The sequence below is a fragment of the Chelonia mydas genome, chromosome 3 (genome assembly GCF_015237465.2).
Source record: "Chelonia mydas isolate rCheMyd1 chromosome 3, rCheMyd1.pri.v2, whole genome shotgun sequence".
Lineage (NCBI taxonomy): Eukaryota > Metazoa > Chordata > Testudines > Cheloniidae > Chelonia > Chelonia mydas.
In genome coordinates, this window is record NC_057851.1 from 200284147 (window position 1) to 200300257 (window position 16111).

The following is a 16111-nucleotide window of genomic DNA, read 5'->3' on the forward strand; positions in this document are numbered from 1 at the left end:
TGCCAAGCTTATCATGATATTATTAATATACAGCGAGGACATGGGCAGAGATAGTTTTGAAGCATGTGGCCATAGGACTATGCAGAGATCCTGAAAGGAAGATAAGGTAAAAGAAGAACCAGAAACATGGGGAGGAAACAGACATGAGACACAGGAGGTGGAAAGAAGAATGACAAGAGACAGACTGGGGAAATGCCCTTTAGCCATGTATGATACTGAATAATGTATTTTATATTCAACTATAATGGGACAGCAGTAACTGGTCCATAGTTAATGTGAAAGCCAGCCAACTTCCAGTGGCGGAGGGAGAGGTATGGACTGAGAGTCTGAGATTGGGGGGCTTTGTTCTCAGGTCTCAAATAGTGGGTGCAGGGGGAGACAGGAGGGAGGACAGCAGGATGGGCAGAGAGGGAGGATTAAATGAGGTGAGTCAAAGGGCATGGAGAAGGGACTAGAGGAGGCAAGAAATGTTTGGAAATAAGGCATAATTTTTTAACAGGGAAGGTAATTAATGCTCGGAACAATTTACCAACAGTCATGCTGGATTCTCCATCACTGACCATTTTCATATCAAGATGGGATGTTTTTCTAAAAGATCTGCTCAAGGGATTATTTTGGGGAAGTTCTATGGCCTGTGTTATACAGGAGGTCAGACTAGATTATCACAGTTGTCCCTTCTGGCCTTGGAATCTATGAATTGATGAAAGCAGAGAGGCAGGAAAAGGCAGAATCTTTTACCCAGGTTAAACATTTTAAATACCTAAAGCTTTCTGGCTATAAAAAATATTAGGCACTTAAAGGTTTCAAAATGGCTAAGAGAAAGTTCCCAAAAAATTTTTTGGGGAAAAAGAACTCTGAATGTTGAAAAGGCCCTTTTATAAAAGTCAGTGTGACGGTTACAATACCTTCTCTCTTTGGTGTTCCTCTTCACGTCTGAGCCTTGCAACGTGGCTTTGATCTTCAGGATCAGGGACAGGTTGATGACATATTTCCTCTCGGATTCGAGCAGCTCCAAAGCAATGCTCTGCCTTTTGGCTTCAACAAAAAGTTTGATTTAAAAGAACATGTTAAAAGCTGCACGCTTGTGTTTGACTGTAGAGTTGGAAGGGAAAGACTGAAGGAGCTTCCTCTTTTCATGTAATTTTCCCCACAAATATCAACTGCTAGCCCTGATCCTGCAACGTACTCCACCCAGGATCAGGACCATTTCTGATGTCCACAGTCTATTTACAAAGGAAGACTGAAAACAAGTGTGTGTCTCCCCTCGAACGCCAGAGTTTCTGAAAGATCAGGTTTTTTTGAAATCATAAACAGAAAATTCACATCAAATTTGCTACTAAATTGCTGCATCTCTAGTAATTATACTACCCTTTACATCAAATACTCTATTCCACTGAGAACAGTCAGGGCCAGATCCTTCGCCTGTTTGCACCACTTAGAATGCACTAGCAGAGAAGTTGGGATTTCCTTTGGTGCGGAGGAACCCACAGTTGACACAGAACTGTCTATGCCACCTCTATCTCTAAGAGGCTGTTACATCATAAGCTAGAGCAGCCCTGAGGCCGCTCTAACATATGACAGGGGCTGAATTAGCCCCCGGCTTCCCCAAGGAATGCAGTTGTTCCCTGGACTTGCCTTGTGACTGCCACTCAAAACAATTCACCAATGAGGAGAGTCCAGCCCAAAAGTGAGTATAATGAGCATACTGGCTCTTTAAGACTGATGTGGGAAGTCTCTAGCATATTCACTGGATTTAGGGGTGTGGCAAGAAAAAACAGCCACTGAGAAAGCGGAAGTGATTTCGGGGAGGAAGCAGAGCCAGACATCTGCTGCTGTTCAGGGCCTGAGACTGAAGCCTACTCTTGCAGCCCAGAAGGAATGTTGGGGTCAGTACTCCTGGGCCTGCTAAGAACTGTAGGGCTCTGAAGCAAAGCATGCTGGGAAGGATACACAGCATATATAATCAGCTTCCTCCCGCAGAAGAGGCAGAGACTTTGAGGGAATGGGATGCGGAAGAATAGTCTCTCCTAGCTGAGATGGAGAAGCAAAACTATTTGCTTCTTTGTACTTTGCCACAGATGCTCTGTGACCTCAGAGAAAGACCAGGCAGAAGGAACAATCCCAGGGACAGAAAGTTTGTTTGTCCATTGCCAAAGATATAAAGGACTGAGGAGCAAGGCTACAAGGAGGGTAAGGTTTTTTGTTCCTTTTTAAAGGACTCTGCAGGTGTGGCCTGCTGTGAACTATGGGCTGTCCCAGGGAAAATTATGTGCAACTGTAAAAGGACCTTTATAATGGAAATGTCAGGCAACCTTATCTATAAAGGGCATGATAAATACACCCTCTGTAATCTAATCAACAAAGAACTGCATCAGTCTGTCTGGAGCCCCTCAGGAACACAGCACAGCCTTTCCAATTCTTGTTCCTACAGGACTGAGAGCCGCATGGTCCCAGAATAGCACTCAGGCAGCTCCCTCCAAACCGAGGCAGGGTTTTGCATGCATCCTTCTCTCAGGGGCTATCAATCGATGGGGCAGTTACAAGCAGAGTTGTGCGAAAAATGGATTATTTGATTTGCTGGCAATTCTGAAAAAAACCAAAATCTTTTTGGGTCAAACAAAACATTTTGTTCAACCTGAAACATTTTGTTTCAATATCAAGTCTTTCTGTAACGTTTTTCATTGTTTAATAAAATTAAAGGAAGTCTCTAAATGGACATTCATTTCAAACCAAAACACTGAAATGGTTTGTTTTGAAAATGTCAAATTTTGGAAAAATTTGGAATTCCTATGGACTGAAACAGTTCCGCCAAACTGACATGAATTCTCATGGCGTGATGGTGTTGCCACATCTGAATTTTTTGCCAAAAAAGGTTTCGGCTGAAAATGTCACCCACTTCGTTGTCGTCATGGCAAATCCCAATTAGCAGCATAAAAGGGACAAGAATGTCAATGAGACAAGGTGGATGAGCTAATATCTTCTATTGGATCAGTTTAATGTTAATGTCACTCATCAGCTGTCAGGGTCCTGGTGAGCAGATTTTATGTCTGAAAACACCCTTTGCTGGTGGTTCTAAAAAGAAATTGGGGGGGGGCATTTCTGGTTCATGGGAAATTTAGAAGAAAATTGGTTTTGTTCCCCTAACTCAAATTTTGGAATGCCAACATTTCTCGCAAATGGGAAATCCTGCATTTCAGCTAGCTCTCCTCTGAAACCTAAAACAAACTTGCAACTTAAACTACTCGTAGGTCCCATTGCTAACTCATTTGATTCCAGACTAGTGCTGATGGCTTCTAGAATCCCAAAGCCTCCATGCTTTTTAGCCACAGCTGCTTTTATTAGTCTTACCAGCGAAAGAAGTTTCACATAAGACATTGTCCACTGAAGTGTATCTGCTTTGGCCTGTTTCCTTCACTCTGTCTGAGTGCTCCTTAGAAATATATTCATCACCCCACTCTTTACTGTCTTTGGGCTGCTTCCACACAGTCGATGTGGGGTGACCCTTTGGCTGAATGTCAGCTGGCAGGGAAGGCTTGAGGCTTTCTTCTGTCTCTGGATTTGCACTGCTCCCACCTAGAAACCACAAGCTACTGTCAGGACTTTGCAATCTTTGTAAAAAGTCTGCATGAAAAACTGCTATGTAATAATAATTACAAAGCACGTCCCTTCCAAAGTGATAGGGATGCTGTACAGCACCCCTAATAGACAGTTTACAGTGGATATACTTTTCCACAGGGATGAAGCCCAAGTTCCCCTGCCTGTAGGGGCAATTTGAACTTGCAAAAATGACACCTGACTTCTTGTTGCCTGAAGAATGCTTTGCAGTTGCAAGTCAGAGCACTGGTTTGCACCAGCAATCAGGTACTGGTTCAAATATTCAGATTTGCACCACCAATCCAAATGCCACTGCAAAAATGCAAGTGCAAATTCCGCTCACAAGATGGATGCCACCCTTTTGAAAATCTCTTCCTAAAAGCATCCAATACAGTAAAGACAGCACTGTGAAGAAATCACTATTGTAACAGTACAAACAAGAACAGATAGGAGGGGTGGAAAACCGGGAAGAAAGTTTCTAAATATATAGGGGTCACTAGTGGATTCTCCACAATGTGCCTGACTTGTCTTGCTAGGTCCTTGTCACCCTTATCTATCCCTTTAATTGGTATAAATGAAAGGATCCACAGAAAAGCCTCTGATGGTCAGAATGGTGGTGGGGGGTGGGGATTGGAAATCAGGACACCCAGTTTCCCACTGCGCTAGTTGCTTAGGACCGCAAATTCAAAACTGGCTTCTCGTTTGAGTTGCCTTAATTTTGGAGTCTCCAGGTTGAGAAACCTATGACTTGATTTTCCAAGGGTGCCGTGCATCCAAAGCTCCTGTTCACTCCCATAGGAACTGCCAATTCTCAGCACTTATAAAAATCAGACCCTGCCCAAATTTTCAAACTTGAGTACTTAAAATTAGACACCAAATAAGCAGCCAATATGAGAAGCCAGCTTTTGAAAATGTAGGCCTCTATATCCCTTAGTTTATCTGTAAAATGGGTATAATGATGCCTACCCACTCACTGGGATTTGAGGACATTTCATGAATGTGGGAGAAGTACTGTGAGCTCCTTGATGAATGGTGTAATATAAATGGAGAGAATTATTATAATTATAGCATAAATACCAGATCTTCAGCTGGTATCAATTGATGCAGCTCTATTGACTTTCATGGAGCTAATCCATTTTGCACCATCTGAGGATCTGGCCCTCCAAGTTTAATAAATAATGAAGAAGAGATGTGGGAGGGGAGATTATGCTCACTGGGCTGCAATGGCATTAATGAAAACCCTTTGCTCTTGGATTCTAATAGAAAACATAACTAATTTCCCCAGATTTTTTTTAAAGAGAACCAAAGTGAAAGAAACATCCTGAATTGTAAAATGCTTCTGGTGACTATGGTAAATTTGCACTGGAAATTTTGGTCTGTTCTTGCAAAAAAACAGAAAAAGAAAACCACATTCTTGCAAAGATTCTTTTATCACACATCCAAATCTACCAGGAGTTCAGTTAAACCACTGCGCTAATTGACTTTGAAGTATTTGTTTTTCCAGAGCAAAACTCAGCGTTAGCTGGAAATAATTATATAAATTTACCATTCCATTTTGTCAGGATTCCTCTAAAGAAGCTGGTTAGTGAACCCTGGAGAAGGTTTTAAAAGGTAAATATTCACCTACCAGGGCCTGACACTACTTTCACATTTCCTTCTCCAGCTGCCATGGATCTGGTATCAGAGGCTGTGGAAGAATGAAGGAAAGCTACGTAAGATGTTAATATAGCTAGACATGAGCAGGTGTTTGTGTAGCAGGTTTCTTCTTGAAAGGTGTAGTCAAACCATAAAAAAGGAAAGTTTAGATTTTTAATTCTTTAATATTAGCCTGTGGAATGCCTCTTTTAGGTCTTCTCCTGAGAAGGATCCATTTAAACTCTTGATTTCTTTACCAGCTGGGTCATAAGAACGGCCATACTGGGTCAGACCAATGGTCCATCTAGCTCAGTATCCTGTCTTCTGACAGTGGCCGTTGCCAGATGCTTCAGAGGGAATGAAGAAAACAGGACAATTTATTGGGAATAGAAAGGAATGGAAAACACAGCAAACTCTTTGATGAAACGTTATGCTGAATATTTTTTTGACATTTTAATTTTAATTTTGAATTTTTCTGAGCAGTTAACTTTGGGAATTATTTTCTCCCTAACTACCAATTCTAATAAGGAGAATATAACCCAGAAGTTTGGTCCACAGAAGGTGACCCTGGAAGCAACGGGTTCTGATAGCAAAACAGAACTGTTTAATATTTCTTTGGTACTTGTCTTCAAAATTAAGCATGTGCGTACATGCTTTTCTGAATCAGGGCCTAAATAAAACCCAGTCTAATCCAGCCCAAGAACTCTCAACAGCTATCAAAGTATTCATGCTTCTCCTAGCACCTGGGCCTATCAATGCAAACTAGCTTCTCCCCATGGCCAAGCCAAATGCTAGCAGTGCTCTCCACCCCAAATACATCCAAACTTCACGAGACCTCTCTCAGACCTGTGGCTGGATATCCTGCCCTAATCCAGCCATGTTAGTGTGTGTACACAAAGATGCTGGCAAATACTGATATCTGCAATGTACATCTCATCTTATCCCTTGAAAGCTTACTGTGGGGAGTATTTTTTAGAGGAAGGGGAAGGAACCCTTGCTTCATTCTCCCTCACTCATACCTCTCTCATAGGTTGTATGGGGCAAAAGACTTGTAAGATCTTCATTGATCAGGACAGGTTCCGGGAGATTTATCGATCGGAACGGACTGCCTTGTAGCGGTGTAGGCACCGTTTGTGACCCGTGTTCATCCTTTTGTGTTCTTCTGTGAAAATAAAGAGAGGCAACTGGAAAGCACAATACCACAGAGCAAACTCTCAGCTTAAACTGTAATCTTGACAAACTTCAATACAAATATGAGCGCTCATACAAACCCAAGACAACTCAGGAGGCACTCCAGGCCCAACACCTGGGCTTGCATGACATGAGGAAGTTGCATTGGATACAGTTCACTAAAATGACTCTGGGAGCACCTTCTCCTGGCTGCAGGACAGTGTCATGCCAGATACATTCTTCTTAGATATTTAGCCAAGTAACTAAGGCCTGGATACACAAAAGGAGTTAGGTTTTGGGATGTGTCCAACGCCTAGAAAATCATTGAGAGTCACCAAGGGGATGTTATTAGTGTGGCCTGTAAAAGGAGCCCCCCGGGTGGGCTTTGGGGCACACACAATTCACATCAGAATTGCAGCTGTAACTGCATGAGCCGGGGAGCAGCTAACACTAGCTGCTTTGCATTGCCTTATCATAGAATACCAGGGTTGGGAGGGACTTTAGGAGGTCATCTAGTCCAACCCCCTGCTCAAAGCAGGACCAATCCCCAATTTTTGCCCCAGATCCCAAATGGCCCCCTCAAGGATTGAACTCACAACCCTGGGTTTAGCAGGCCAATGCTCAAACCACTGAGCTATCCCTCCCCTCCGATCAGAGCAGCTGTTTTGAAAATCGGCAGGCAGTCACGTGGCAGCACTCTGGGCTTTTGGTATTGCACCAGCAACATGTCCCCAGCTCTCTCTCTGGCCATCGGGCAGCTCAGCCAAGAGGGGAAAGGGAGGAGGAAGCGGATGATGAATGCAGAGACATTCCCCCACAACAGGATGCATGCGCCATGGGCTCGCTTTGCTGTGGAACAAGTGCATGGTGTACAATGGTCCATGCAAGAGACCCAAGCTATTCAGAACCCCTGCAAGGAGTTGCAATGGATAAGGAGAATTTCACACAGGAAATGCTGTGTACCTGGCAGGCTACAATCTCCACTGACTAAGGGTTCCAACAGACTTTTCCTATTCTGTCCTACAGAGGTTCTTGTACCACACTTTCCACTGTAGCATCCGGGCGCCTTCAGGCTGTGCATTAAGTGATGTGGCTAACATCCGTTAGGGTTCTCATCCCTGGAGGGGTCTCAGTCTGCTGCTACCAGCAGCATACAGCAGCTTCTGAGTGCTGTTAGCAGGAGGGCTAGTAACTATAACCACATGATGCCCCCAACAGACAACACCAGCAGCAAGTTGTCCCCGGTGCTACAGACTGCCTGTGGGTTACCCCCGTGGCAGCCAGCTTAGGGAGTGAGGGGACCAGCGAGCGTCCCATTCTGTCAATGTGCAGGTCAACTGTCGCCTCAACCACCTCGTCACAGAGATGCTGGCACAGTGCCCACATGCACTGCATGAGTCATGTGTACTTGGGATGCTTTGCCTGGCAGAGGAAGCTGCATGGTGGCAGGATACCAGGTAAGTAGCAGTACACACACTATTATAGTCTGCAATACTCCTAAGGGTCTGTCTTTTGTAATATTGTCCGTGGGATTTTCAAAAGAGGCTAAGTGACTTAGGAGCATAGTTGCCATTGACTTTAGAGGATTGTATAATACTGTATGCCATTGGCTTCCAATGGGACTGCATGATACTGTATGCCATTGGCTTCCAAATGGGACTGCATAATATGGTACCCCATTGACTTCCAATGGAACTTGTGCTCCTAAAGCACTTTTGAAAAGCTTACCCTACATTTTTAAACAGTTCTACATTTTTCAGTAAAACCTTAGTTGAGGTTTACCTTGAAGTTACTCAAGTCACTTTTCACTAACTCTCTTGGATCAACAATGAGGACATTAAAGCTGTTAATCATTTCTCTGGTGTGTTGGGTACGTAGTCTCATCTGAAATGCTTGATGTGCCTCTAAAGGCCAGCATCTTCTCTACTCTACAGAGATTACGGCTGTCTCCAGACATGAAGAAATGAAGCTAGTCTGCACTAATGGAGGCCACTGCTAATTAACAATGAGCACTTCAGGACACTCTGGGTTTAGTTCCTTACTTAGTTTTCACTTTCCGGGATTCCCTACGTTTCTCTTGTTGCAGCTGTTCAATTTTCTGTTGCATTTCCTCTTGCTTGGAACTGATCACTTCAATCTTCGACTTGGCATCACTGAGCTCCTCCTAAAACCCAGAATAAATTCAAACATCACTTAGAGAATTTAGATACTAACGCTCCCTGGTAGTGATAAAACGCATGCCTGGAATGATACTGTGCTCATGAGTACAGTCCACATTGATTAGAAATTACTGGAATAAAGAAACCATTGGTCATATGGTATTATTCTCTTGCAGTAACAGCATGTAACTTATCCCATGTATTGGAAATCTCTGCCATAACCGCAGTTACTGGAGTATGCTTGGGCACCTTAACCAGCATGAGAAAGGAAGCTTTTGTGAGGCAGAGAGAGACAGAGTCAAAGGGCCTCATTCAAAGACCATTAAAGTCAATGGAATGACTCCCAATGTCTTTAAGGGCCTTTGGATGAGAGACGCAGAGAGCAGCTGGTAGTGCCTTCTTGTGGCCCTCATCTCACAATGGGGACACTCACATGTAAGTATTTGCAGGATTGGGACCTTAGTTTGCTTTTTTTATCCCATATCCTTTTTTCCCATATAACTTCACATGGGTGGGTGGGTGGGAGGAGCTAGGGGTGGTGCTGTAGAGCTGGGAGAATCCATCACCAAGAGGTTAAGCCATCTCTCCCCCTGCTGTGCACTGCCAGAGAGGTGCAAAGCTTCTAGAATGGGGGCCAGGATCTGCCCCCAGGCTGGAGTTTCAGTGTTGCTCAGGTGTTTCTCTCCCACTGAAATCAACTGAGCCCAACTTTCTGAATGACTTTAGCCCACCCTTAGAGGGTTTTAACTGAGTTCATTTATCTACATGTTCGGTCTCCCACTCATGAAAGCAGACAGGCTCTGTTCAAGCTTCAGTATGACTCTATAGCAATGCCCTTCAGCGATGACCTACAAAACCCCTGCTCTCCCAGACCTGGGCACCCCAAGCACTGGCTGTGTAGGAGTTCTGTGATGAGGGACATATGTATACACGTCATCAAGACTCATTTTCATTTGTGACCTATGATATGACGGGACTGGCTTTGGGTCTCTACAGCTAAGTCCAGCTAGTTCATTAATCCAATGTGATAAGTAGCCTCACCCAGAATATGGGTTCCAAGTAGTTCATTTTCTCTGTTTGTTTTAGTTTAACTCATTTCTGGGCTTGGCCTGTAGCTGCATGTTCTTTTATGCTGTTCAGAACAGGCGAGGGTGTTGTGGCATATTTTAAAACTGTGTTAAAATTGTAGGCTCGCATTATAAATGACAGGGGGTTTTCCTAGTCTTGCTTGCAGGCTAGGGGGTTTTGTAGGGATCTGTGAAATCTGAGACTGGCAACAATCAATCTGCAGCCAGACAGCCAACGTGGGTTGAGTTGTCCTCTCTGTGGTAGGGAGCAGCCTGCTTAGTCTCTCTTTGTTTTGGGGTTCTTGCGTGGTGGTGTTCTCAATTCTAAAAAATAAAGTCATGTTACATTGTAGTCTTCTAGCAAGGACACTTACGTTTTTATCAAAGACCTCTGTGAGCATGCATTGAATGTAACAGGTGTCTGAGAAATGTAACAGGTGGGAATAGCTCCTACCTTGAAAGAGTTTAGCGAATTCTTCATCTCTGCCACTTTCTCTTCCATTGTGCAGTGGCAGCTCTTAACCTTCTCCTCCAGAGCATACTCTCCATGCTGAATTCTTGAAAGTTCCTGCATTGCTTCAGTGAAACCAGTTTTTAGTTCAGAGGCCAGTGCCTGCAACTAAAAGGAACCAGAAACAATGTGAATCCAAGCCCTCCTAACTTGCTATTAGGAGCAGTGTCCATTAAGTTCATCAGAACCTCAATCTGGCGTGAGGACACAAGGGCTTATGTAACCCATTCATTGAGGTGCTCTGTCCTCATCTAAAGGTGCCTGGGCCATAGGGGTTGATGAGCCTGTGTCTTGACTTGGCTAATAGACCTCAATCATTTTGCTCAGGCAGTAGCAGCTCATAGTTACATCTAGAATTTCTCAGGTTCAATTCCTTCTCAAACTACAGTCTGTTCACCTCTGAGAGGAGGGAAAAGTTAGTCTGAGGGGGAAGGTGGCCTGGATATTAAGGACCGTAAATGACACCTAACATATTTGCATAACAAAACAGTCAAAAGTTAGCAAGCAGTCAGCAAATTAAACCATTCTTGAGCAAGACTCTCCTCAGATCACAAGACACCAACTCTCCTCAGGCAGGCTTTACGCTGATTTCTAAAATGGAGAGTTTCCCTTGCTCTTCGAGGGTCAGTCATGCCTTCTCTCTCTGTGGGAGAAGTGGGGAGCACCTGTCCTGTCCCAGTGGGAGCTCCTGGCACACACTCTGACTGTGGTTTGTATTGCAGTAGTACCTACAGCTCCTGGCCCCACTGGGGGAGAGTGACTGAAAGCACCCCTGAATTCACACCCTACACACCATTGTAATAATCTTTGTACAAAATATGCCTTGTGAAATATCATTGAAATATCATTGAAAACTAATAACTCTCTGGTCAATAATATCATGGTGAAATGTCTGTAGCAACGTTATATGTAAAGTTATGAAATCCCCCTTTTTGATGTTATTAGCACGTGTCCAAAACCACACAGCCCTGCCTAAACAACGGCTGTTAAATAGGCCTGTTCTAAACAAAGGAATGTGTGTTTACCTCAATTTCCATAAAAGTAGTAAATAGGGTCCTTGAGACAGCAGAGGAAGGAAATGGCAGGGGACAAAGCAAATTTGCATTTCAGCAAACCCAGGTGGGAAGAAAGAACATGGATCCTTTTTCACCATCAGACTCCATGTCATTTTCTTTACTGTTTGCATAAACTTTGCTTTGAAGGCTAATCTTCAGAAGAATCCATTTCAAAGGTTCACTGGACTAGAAGAGAGAAGGGCAGAGAACCCCAAGTTCTTTCACCTGAGAAGACAAAGGCACCAGCACCTTTGGGCCTCTGGGAGAGATCCTGACCAAGTAGAGTCAGTCACCATCTTGCTGGAAGACACGTATTGAGAAAGGCCATCTTGAGCAGAGGCCTTGAACCAAAACTTGCTAGATTAAGTTTTAGACTTTTAGATGTGTGTTTTAGCTTTTAGTTGCTGGTAACCACTTCTAACTTCATCTCTTATATTTGAATTCACTTTAAAACTATTTTCTTTTGTTTGTTTTATTTTTTAATCTAAATCATTCCGGTGCTGTGTTTAAACTGAACTGTTTGGTAACTTCAGGTAAAGTAGCAAACTATTGCTTATTGACTGTATAGGAGCAACTTAACTTTAATAGCTGAACTGTCCAGGAGAGGGCCTGACAGTGCAGAATACACATTTTGGGGAAAATTTGGGACTGGGAGTGTGTTGGGGTCACCCTTCAAGTAATAACCAAGGCTGGTGGAAGCCAGAACATGACTAGTGTGTTGCTGACAGGCTGTTGGACCAAGAGCTGCTGGACCAGGGCTACCATTATACAAAGACACTTAGGGTGTAACCTGCATGGTGATAGGCTGTTTATGAGTGGCCCAGGCTGTGAGCTACAACAGCAAAGCATTGTGAGGCACCCAGGGTTACAGGGCAGGTGGTGACATAACCCCTCACTGATCTGGATTGCACCCCAGAATGTGATAGTGATGTAGTCAAAGCAGGATTTATACAAAGCTTGTTATTTTAACTGAGGTTTACACTTCAATCACTGGTGTAACACTTTTAAGTGATTCTCAAGTGTGGTGGGTGGGAACAGTCAAAAGCAAGGTTACAGCTTTATTATTTTCTGTTTGTTTATTTCAGGAAAGGAAAATAGAACAAAAGTAAAGCATAAACATGAGCGACAGTGAGGCAACTACAAAGTGAGAGCTGGTCAGGCTGGAGAATGAGTAGAAAGAAAACGAATGTGGACATCAGAAATGGTTAGCTGAGCAGAAAGTCGGAAATAGAGATGAGAGCCAAGGAGAGGGAGGCCAAAAGGAAGCAGCAAGAAGCAGCATGTTGGTGGGCCATGGAGCTGAAAGAGTTGGAAGCCCAAGAAAAAGAGAAGGAAAGACTGCCTGCCCGGAGCATAAGGGACAGGCGGGGCAGAATCCACCATCCCCAGTTACTCCCTCCATCCAAGGAACACCCAGCTGGGATAAGCTGTGCCCTGCATACAAGGAAACAGACTGTACTGAAGCATACCTCATCAGTTCTGAAAGGCTAAGTGAACTACATAAAGTTCCAGAGGACAGGACAGTCCCCATTCTGATTGCAAAACTCTTGAGTAAAACTTTACATGTATTTAATGAAATGCAGATTGGAGAAGCTTTGATATATCCTGAATTTAAAAAAGCTGACTGGCAAAGGATTCAAATTACCCCTGAGGTGTACAGGTTGAAATTTAGAAATCCCAGGAAAAGTGCTGGAATGAGTCATAGTGAGTGCCTATAAAATGTGTGACCTAATGAGAAGTGCAATATGGCATACACCTTTAAATTCTCTACAGGAAGTTGCCATCCTTTGATAAGAAACTTCTTCTTTTCTCTATAAATAGATCTAAGTGCTGTGGTGCTAAGCAAAGTGCTGGTCCTGAGCTGAATCTTTCACACTGGGAACAGGAGGCCTGGTCGTTCTGAAAGTGTCCAGGGGATAAGGGGCTGGATGCTGCAGGGAGCACTCCGAGGACTCGGGGGTTGGTGCGTGCCTCTTGCTACTGGTACACAGAGAGCAAGAACTGAGGAGGCCTGAAGGTCGGTGCTTGTGTTGCCAGAGATTGGTGGTTTCTGGGAGCTGTTTCACAGAAAGCACAGATAAGACTTCCTTATGCTAAGGGTCAGTGATGGAGAGGTGCATTACAACCCTGGGTACCCCTGGGCAGCGTCTGTTCCAAATCTACCCCTAATTCCATCCATCAGCTCTATTCAATCCCTGGACATGCACTTCCAGAGTTATTTGGGAAGGGGAAAAAAGCAGAATGAAATAGGAATTTCCATGGGATTACAGTGGCGCCCCCTTTGCCTGCCTCAATTGTGATGAATACATTAATGGGGCCAACCGACGACTCTCCAGCACCACCTACTATAATGAACTCAAAGACAACCCCACACCACAGTTTACCCAATTTAAGGATATCACCAAAACCTTCCCCAGATAAACAAGGGAACCCAGGCAGATCCATTATATCTGGCCACAGCACTCTTACTGAAGCAATATTGGGATTCATAGAAACAATCCTCACACCACTCCTCACACAAAGGGCCAGCTTCCTCTAGGATACAACCTACTTCCTTAGCAAACTCCGCAACAACAACGACCTCCCTCAGAACATCATCTTTGCCACCATGGATGTCACCTCCCTATACCCCAACATCCCTCACAAAGACCGCATAGCTGCCTGCCTCAAATATTTACAAGACAATGGACAACCCGCAGATCTCCACCCCAAATACATTGCCAGACTCATCCATTTCATCCTCACCCATAACAATTTTACATTCAACAACAAACACTTTGTCCAAACCATGGAAACAGCCAAGGGTACTATGATGGCTCCCCGATATCCCAACCTCTTTGTGGCCACCTTGAAGAATTTCTGGACAAATGCACCATGAAATCAGTGATATACCTGAGATACATTGATGATATTTTCATCATCTGGACAGATGACTTCAACTCCCCTATGGATTTCCATCACAACTTCAACAATCACCATTCTATTAAACTCTCTCTGGAACACTCCCACACCAGCATCCACTTCCTGGACACCATGAAGAACTTCAACAATGGAACCCTACAGGCAACTATATACAAGAAACCCACAGATCACCACCCCTACTTCATAGCTCTAGTAACCACCTCAAACACACCAGGAAATCTGTTATCTACAGCCAGGCACTCAGATACTACAGAATATGCTCTAAGGAGAAAATCCAGGATACACATCTCAACACACTCAAAACTGCCTTCACCAAACAAGGACACTCCACCAGAGAAGTAGATAGCATCATGGAACAGGCCACCCAAATACCCTGAAAAAACCTGCTTCAATACAGAAATAAAACCCACTCTGTCTGCACACCACTAGTTGTCACGTACCACCCCATACTGGAATCCATATGGGATATTATCAAACAGCTACAACCCATACTCGGTGGGGACCCCATCCTGAAAAAAATCTTTCCTGAACCCCCTCTTCTGGTCTTCAAACAACCCCCACAACCTCTAAGGTCATCATTAGAAGCAAGCTCCCCATAGACCAGGACACACCAACTCAAAGCAGCACCAGACCACACCAGAACAGCAGATGCAAAACATGTTGCAGACATGTCTCCACTTATATGATGATCAATACCCCCCACACAACACCTTTCAAGATCTATGGGTCCTACACTTACCTATCACAACAAGTGGTGGTGTACCTCATCCAGTGCACTAAATGCCCCAATAGTAACTGTGTATGAAACCAGACCATCACTACACTCTCGAATGAACACCAACAGGAAAATGATAAAAGACAAAAACACCATATCACCTGTGGGTGAACACTTTTCACGAAGCCATCAATCTATATCTGATCTATCTGTCCGCATCCTCAAAAGAAACCTGCAGAACACTTCCAAAAGATGAGCCTGGGAGTTTAAATTCATAACTTTGCTAGACACTAAAAATCATGGACTGCTTTCCCCCTGCACCACTTCCTTTCCTCCCCCTGACTGGAGGGGTGTTAACGGGTCACGTCACCTGGAATGGTCCCTTTAAGTATGTGTTGTTTACTTATGATAAACAAGCTGTTCAAATCTTCTATTTAGCAATGACACCTTGAGTTAGTTTCCCAGCCCTGAAGAAGAGCTCCATGTAGTTCGAAAGCTTGTCTCTCTCACCGACAGAAGTTGGTCCAATAGAAGATATTACCTCACCCGTCTTGTCTCTCTAATCTCCTGGGACCAACATGGCTGCAACAACACTGCGTACCACACAGGGTATTGTTAACTATACTGTTTGGAAACCATTCATACAAGAAACTAGGCCTGAAAACTTCCCTCTCCCAATTACATTATTATTAATTATTATTATTTTAGTTGCCTCACCAGGCCTCTGATGCTGTTGGTCTGAAGTTATAAATAAATGCTACATTACTCAACACATGGCTCTCATCTCTTGTTAATGAGCCCTTAAGCAAACAGTAATTTCACAGAAATATTACTGTTAGGACTTTCCGCAAACCCTAAGCACCTGGGCAATTTCAGTTAATTTTCCCAACTATTCCCCATGGAATGGCGTGATGCATTGTCCTGTCATGGAATAGCTAATAGCTATACCACCACTAGATGCTCGAAGAGCTACTAGAGTCTTACATTTATTGATGACCATGTCAGAGATTAGTACCCCTTCTGGTCTGAGAATTATACACCAAATCCTCAGCTGGTGTAAATCCGTGTATCTCTATTGACTTTAGGGACTTGAAATCAGTGGGGCTATGCTGCTTTACGCAAGCTGAGGATCCAGCCCTAGAACTGTTACTAGCAGCACAGGGAGGGAAGGATAGTAGTGGCAAAGAGGGAAAAGGAGGGGGAAAGTGGCAGGGCTAAGAGCAAGAGTGGGGGATGGAAGTGTTGAAACTGCTACAAGCAGTCTGCATTTTAAAACTATTCAC

At 43.9% G+C, this 16111-nt stretch overlaps 1 protein-coding gene and 1 long non-coding RNA gene across 2 annotated transcripts in view; one reads left to right on the forward strand and one right to left on the reverse strand.

Moving 5' to 3' along the window:
- ARHGEF33 (Rho guanine nucleotide exchange factor 33) overlaps nt 1-16111 on the reverse strand; it is a 45801-nt gene that overhangs the window by 19542 nt on the left and 10148 nt on the right. Inside the window, exons 3-8 of the mRNA XM_043544143.1 lie at nt 10080-10244; nt 8442-8563; nt 6249-6391; nt 5222-5281; nt 3349-3573; nt 906-1035 (exon numbers count right to left, since the gene is read on the reverse strand). Of these exons, the coding sequence (XP_043400078.1) occupies nt 906-1035; nt 3349-3573; nt 5222-5281; nt 6249-6391; nt 8442-8563; nt 10080-10244 (845 nt within the window). The remainder of the gene's footprint in view (nt 1-905; nt 1036-3348; nt 3574-5221; nt 5282-6248; nt 6392-8441; nt 8564-10079; nt 10245-16111) is intronic.
- LOC122465274 lies at nt 7621-15598 on the forward strand. Its single transcript, XR_006289996.1, has 2 exons — nt 7621-7856; nt 12277-15598. It is a non-coding gene; the product is annotated as an uncharacterized LOC122465274 (long non-coding RNA).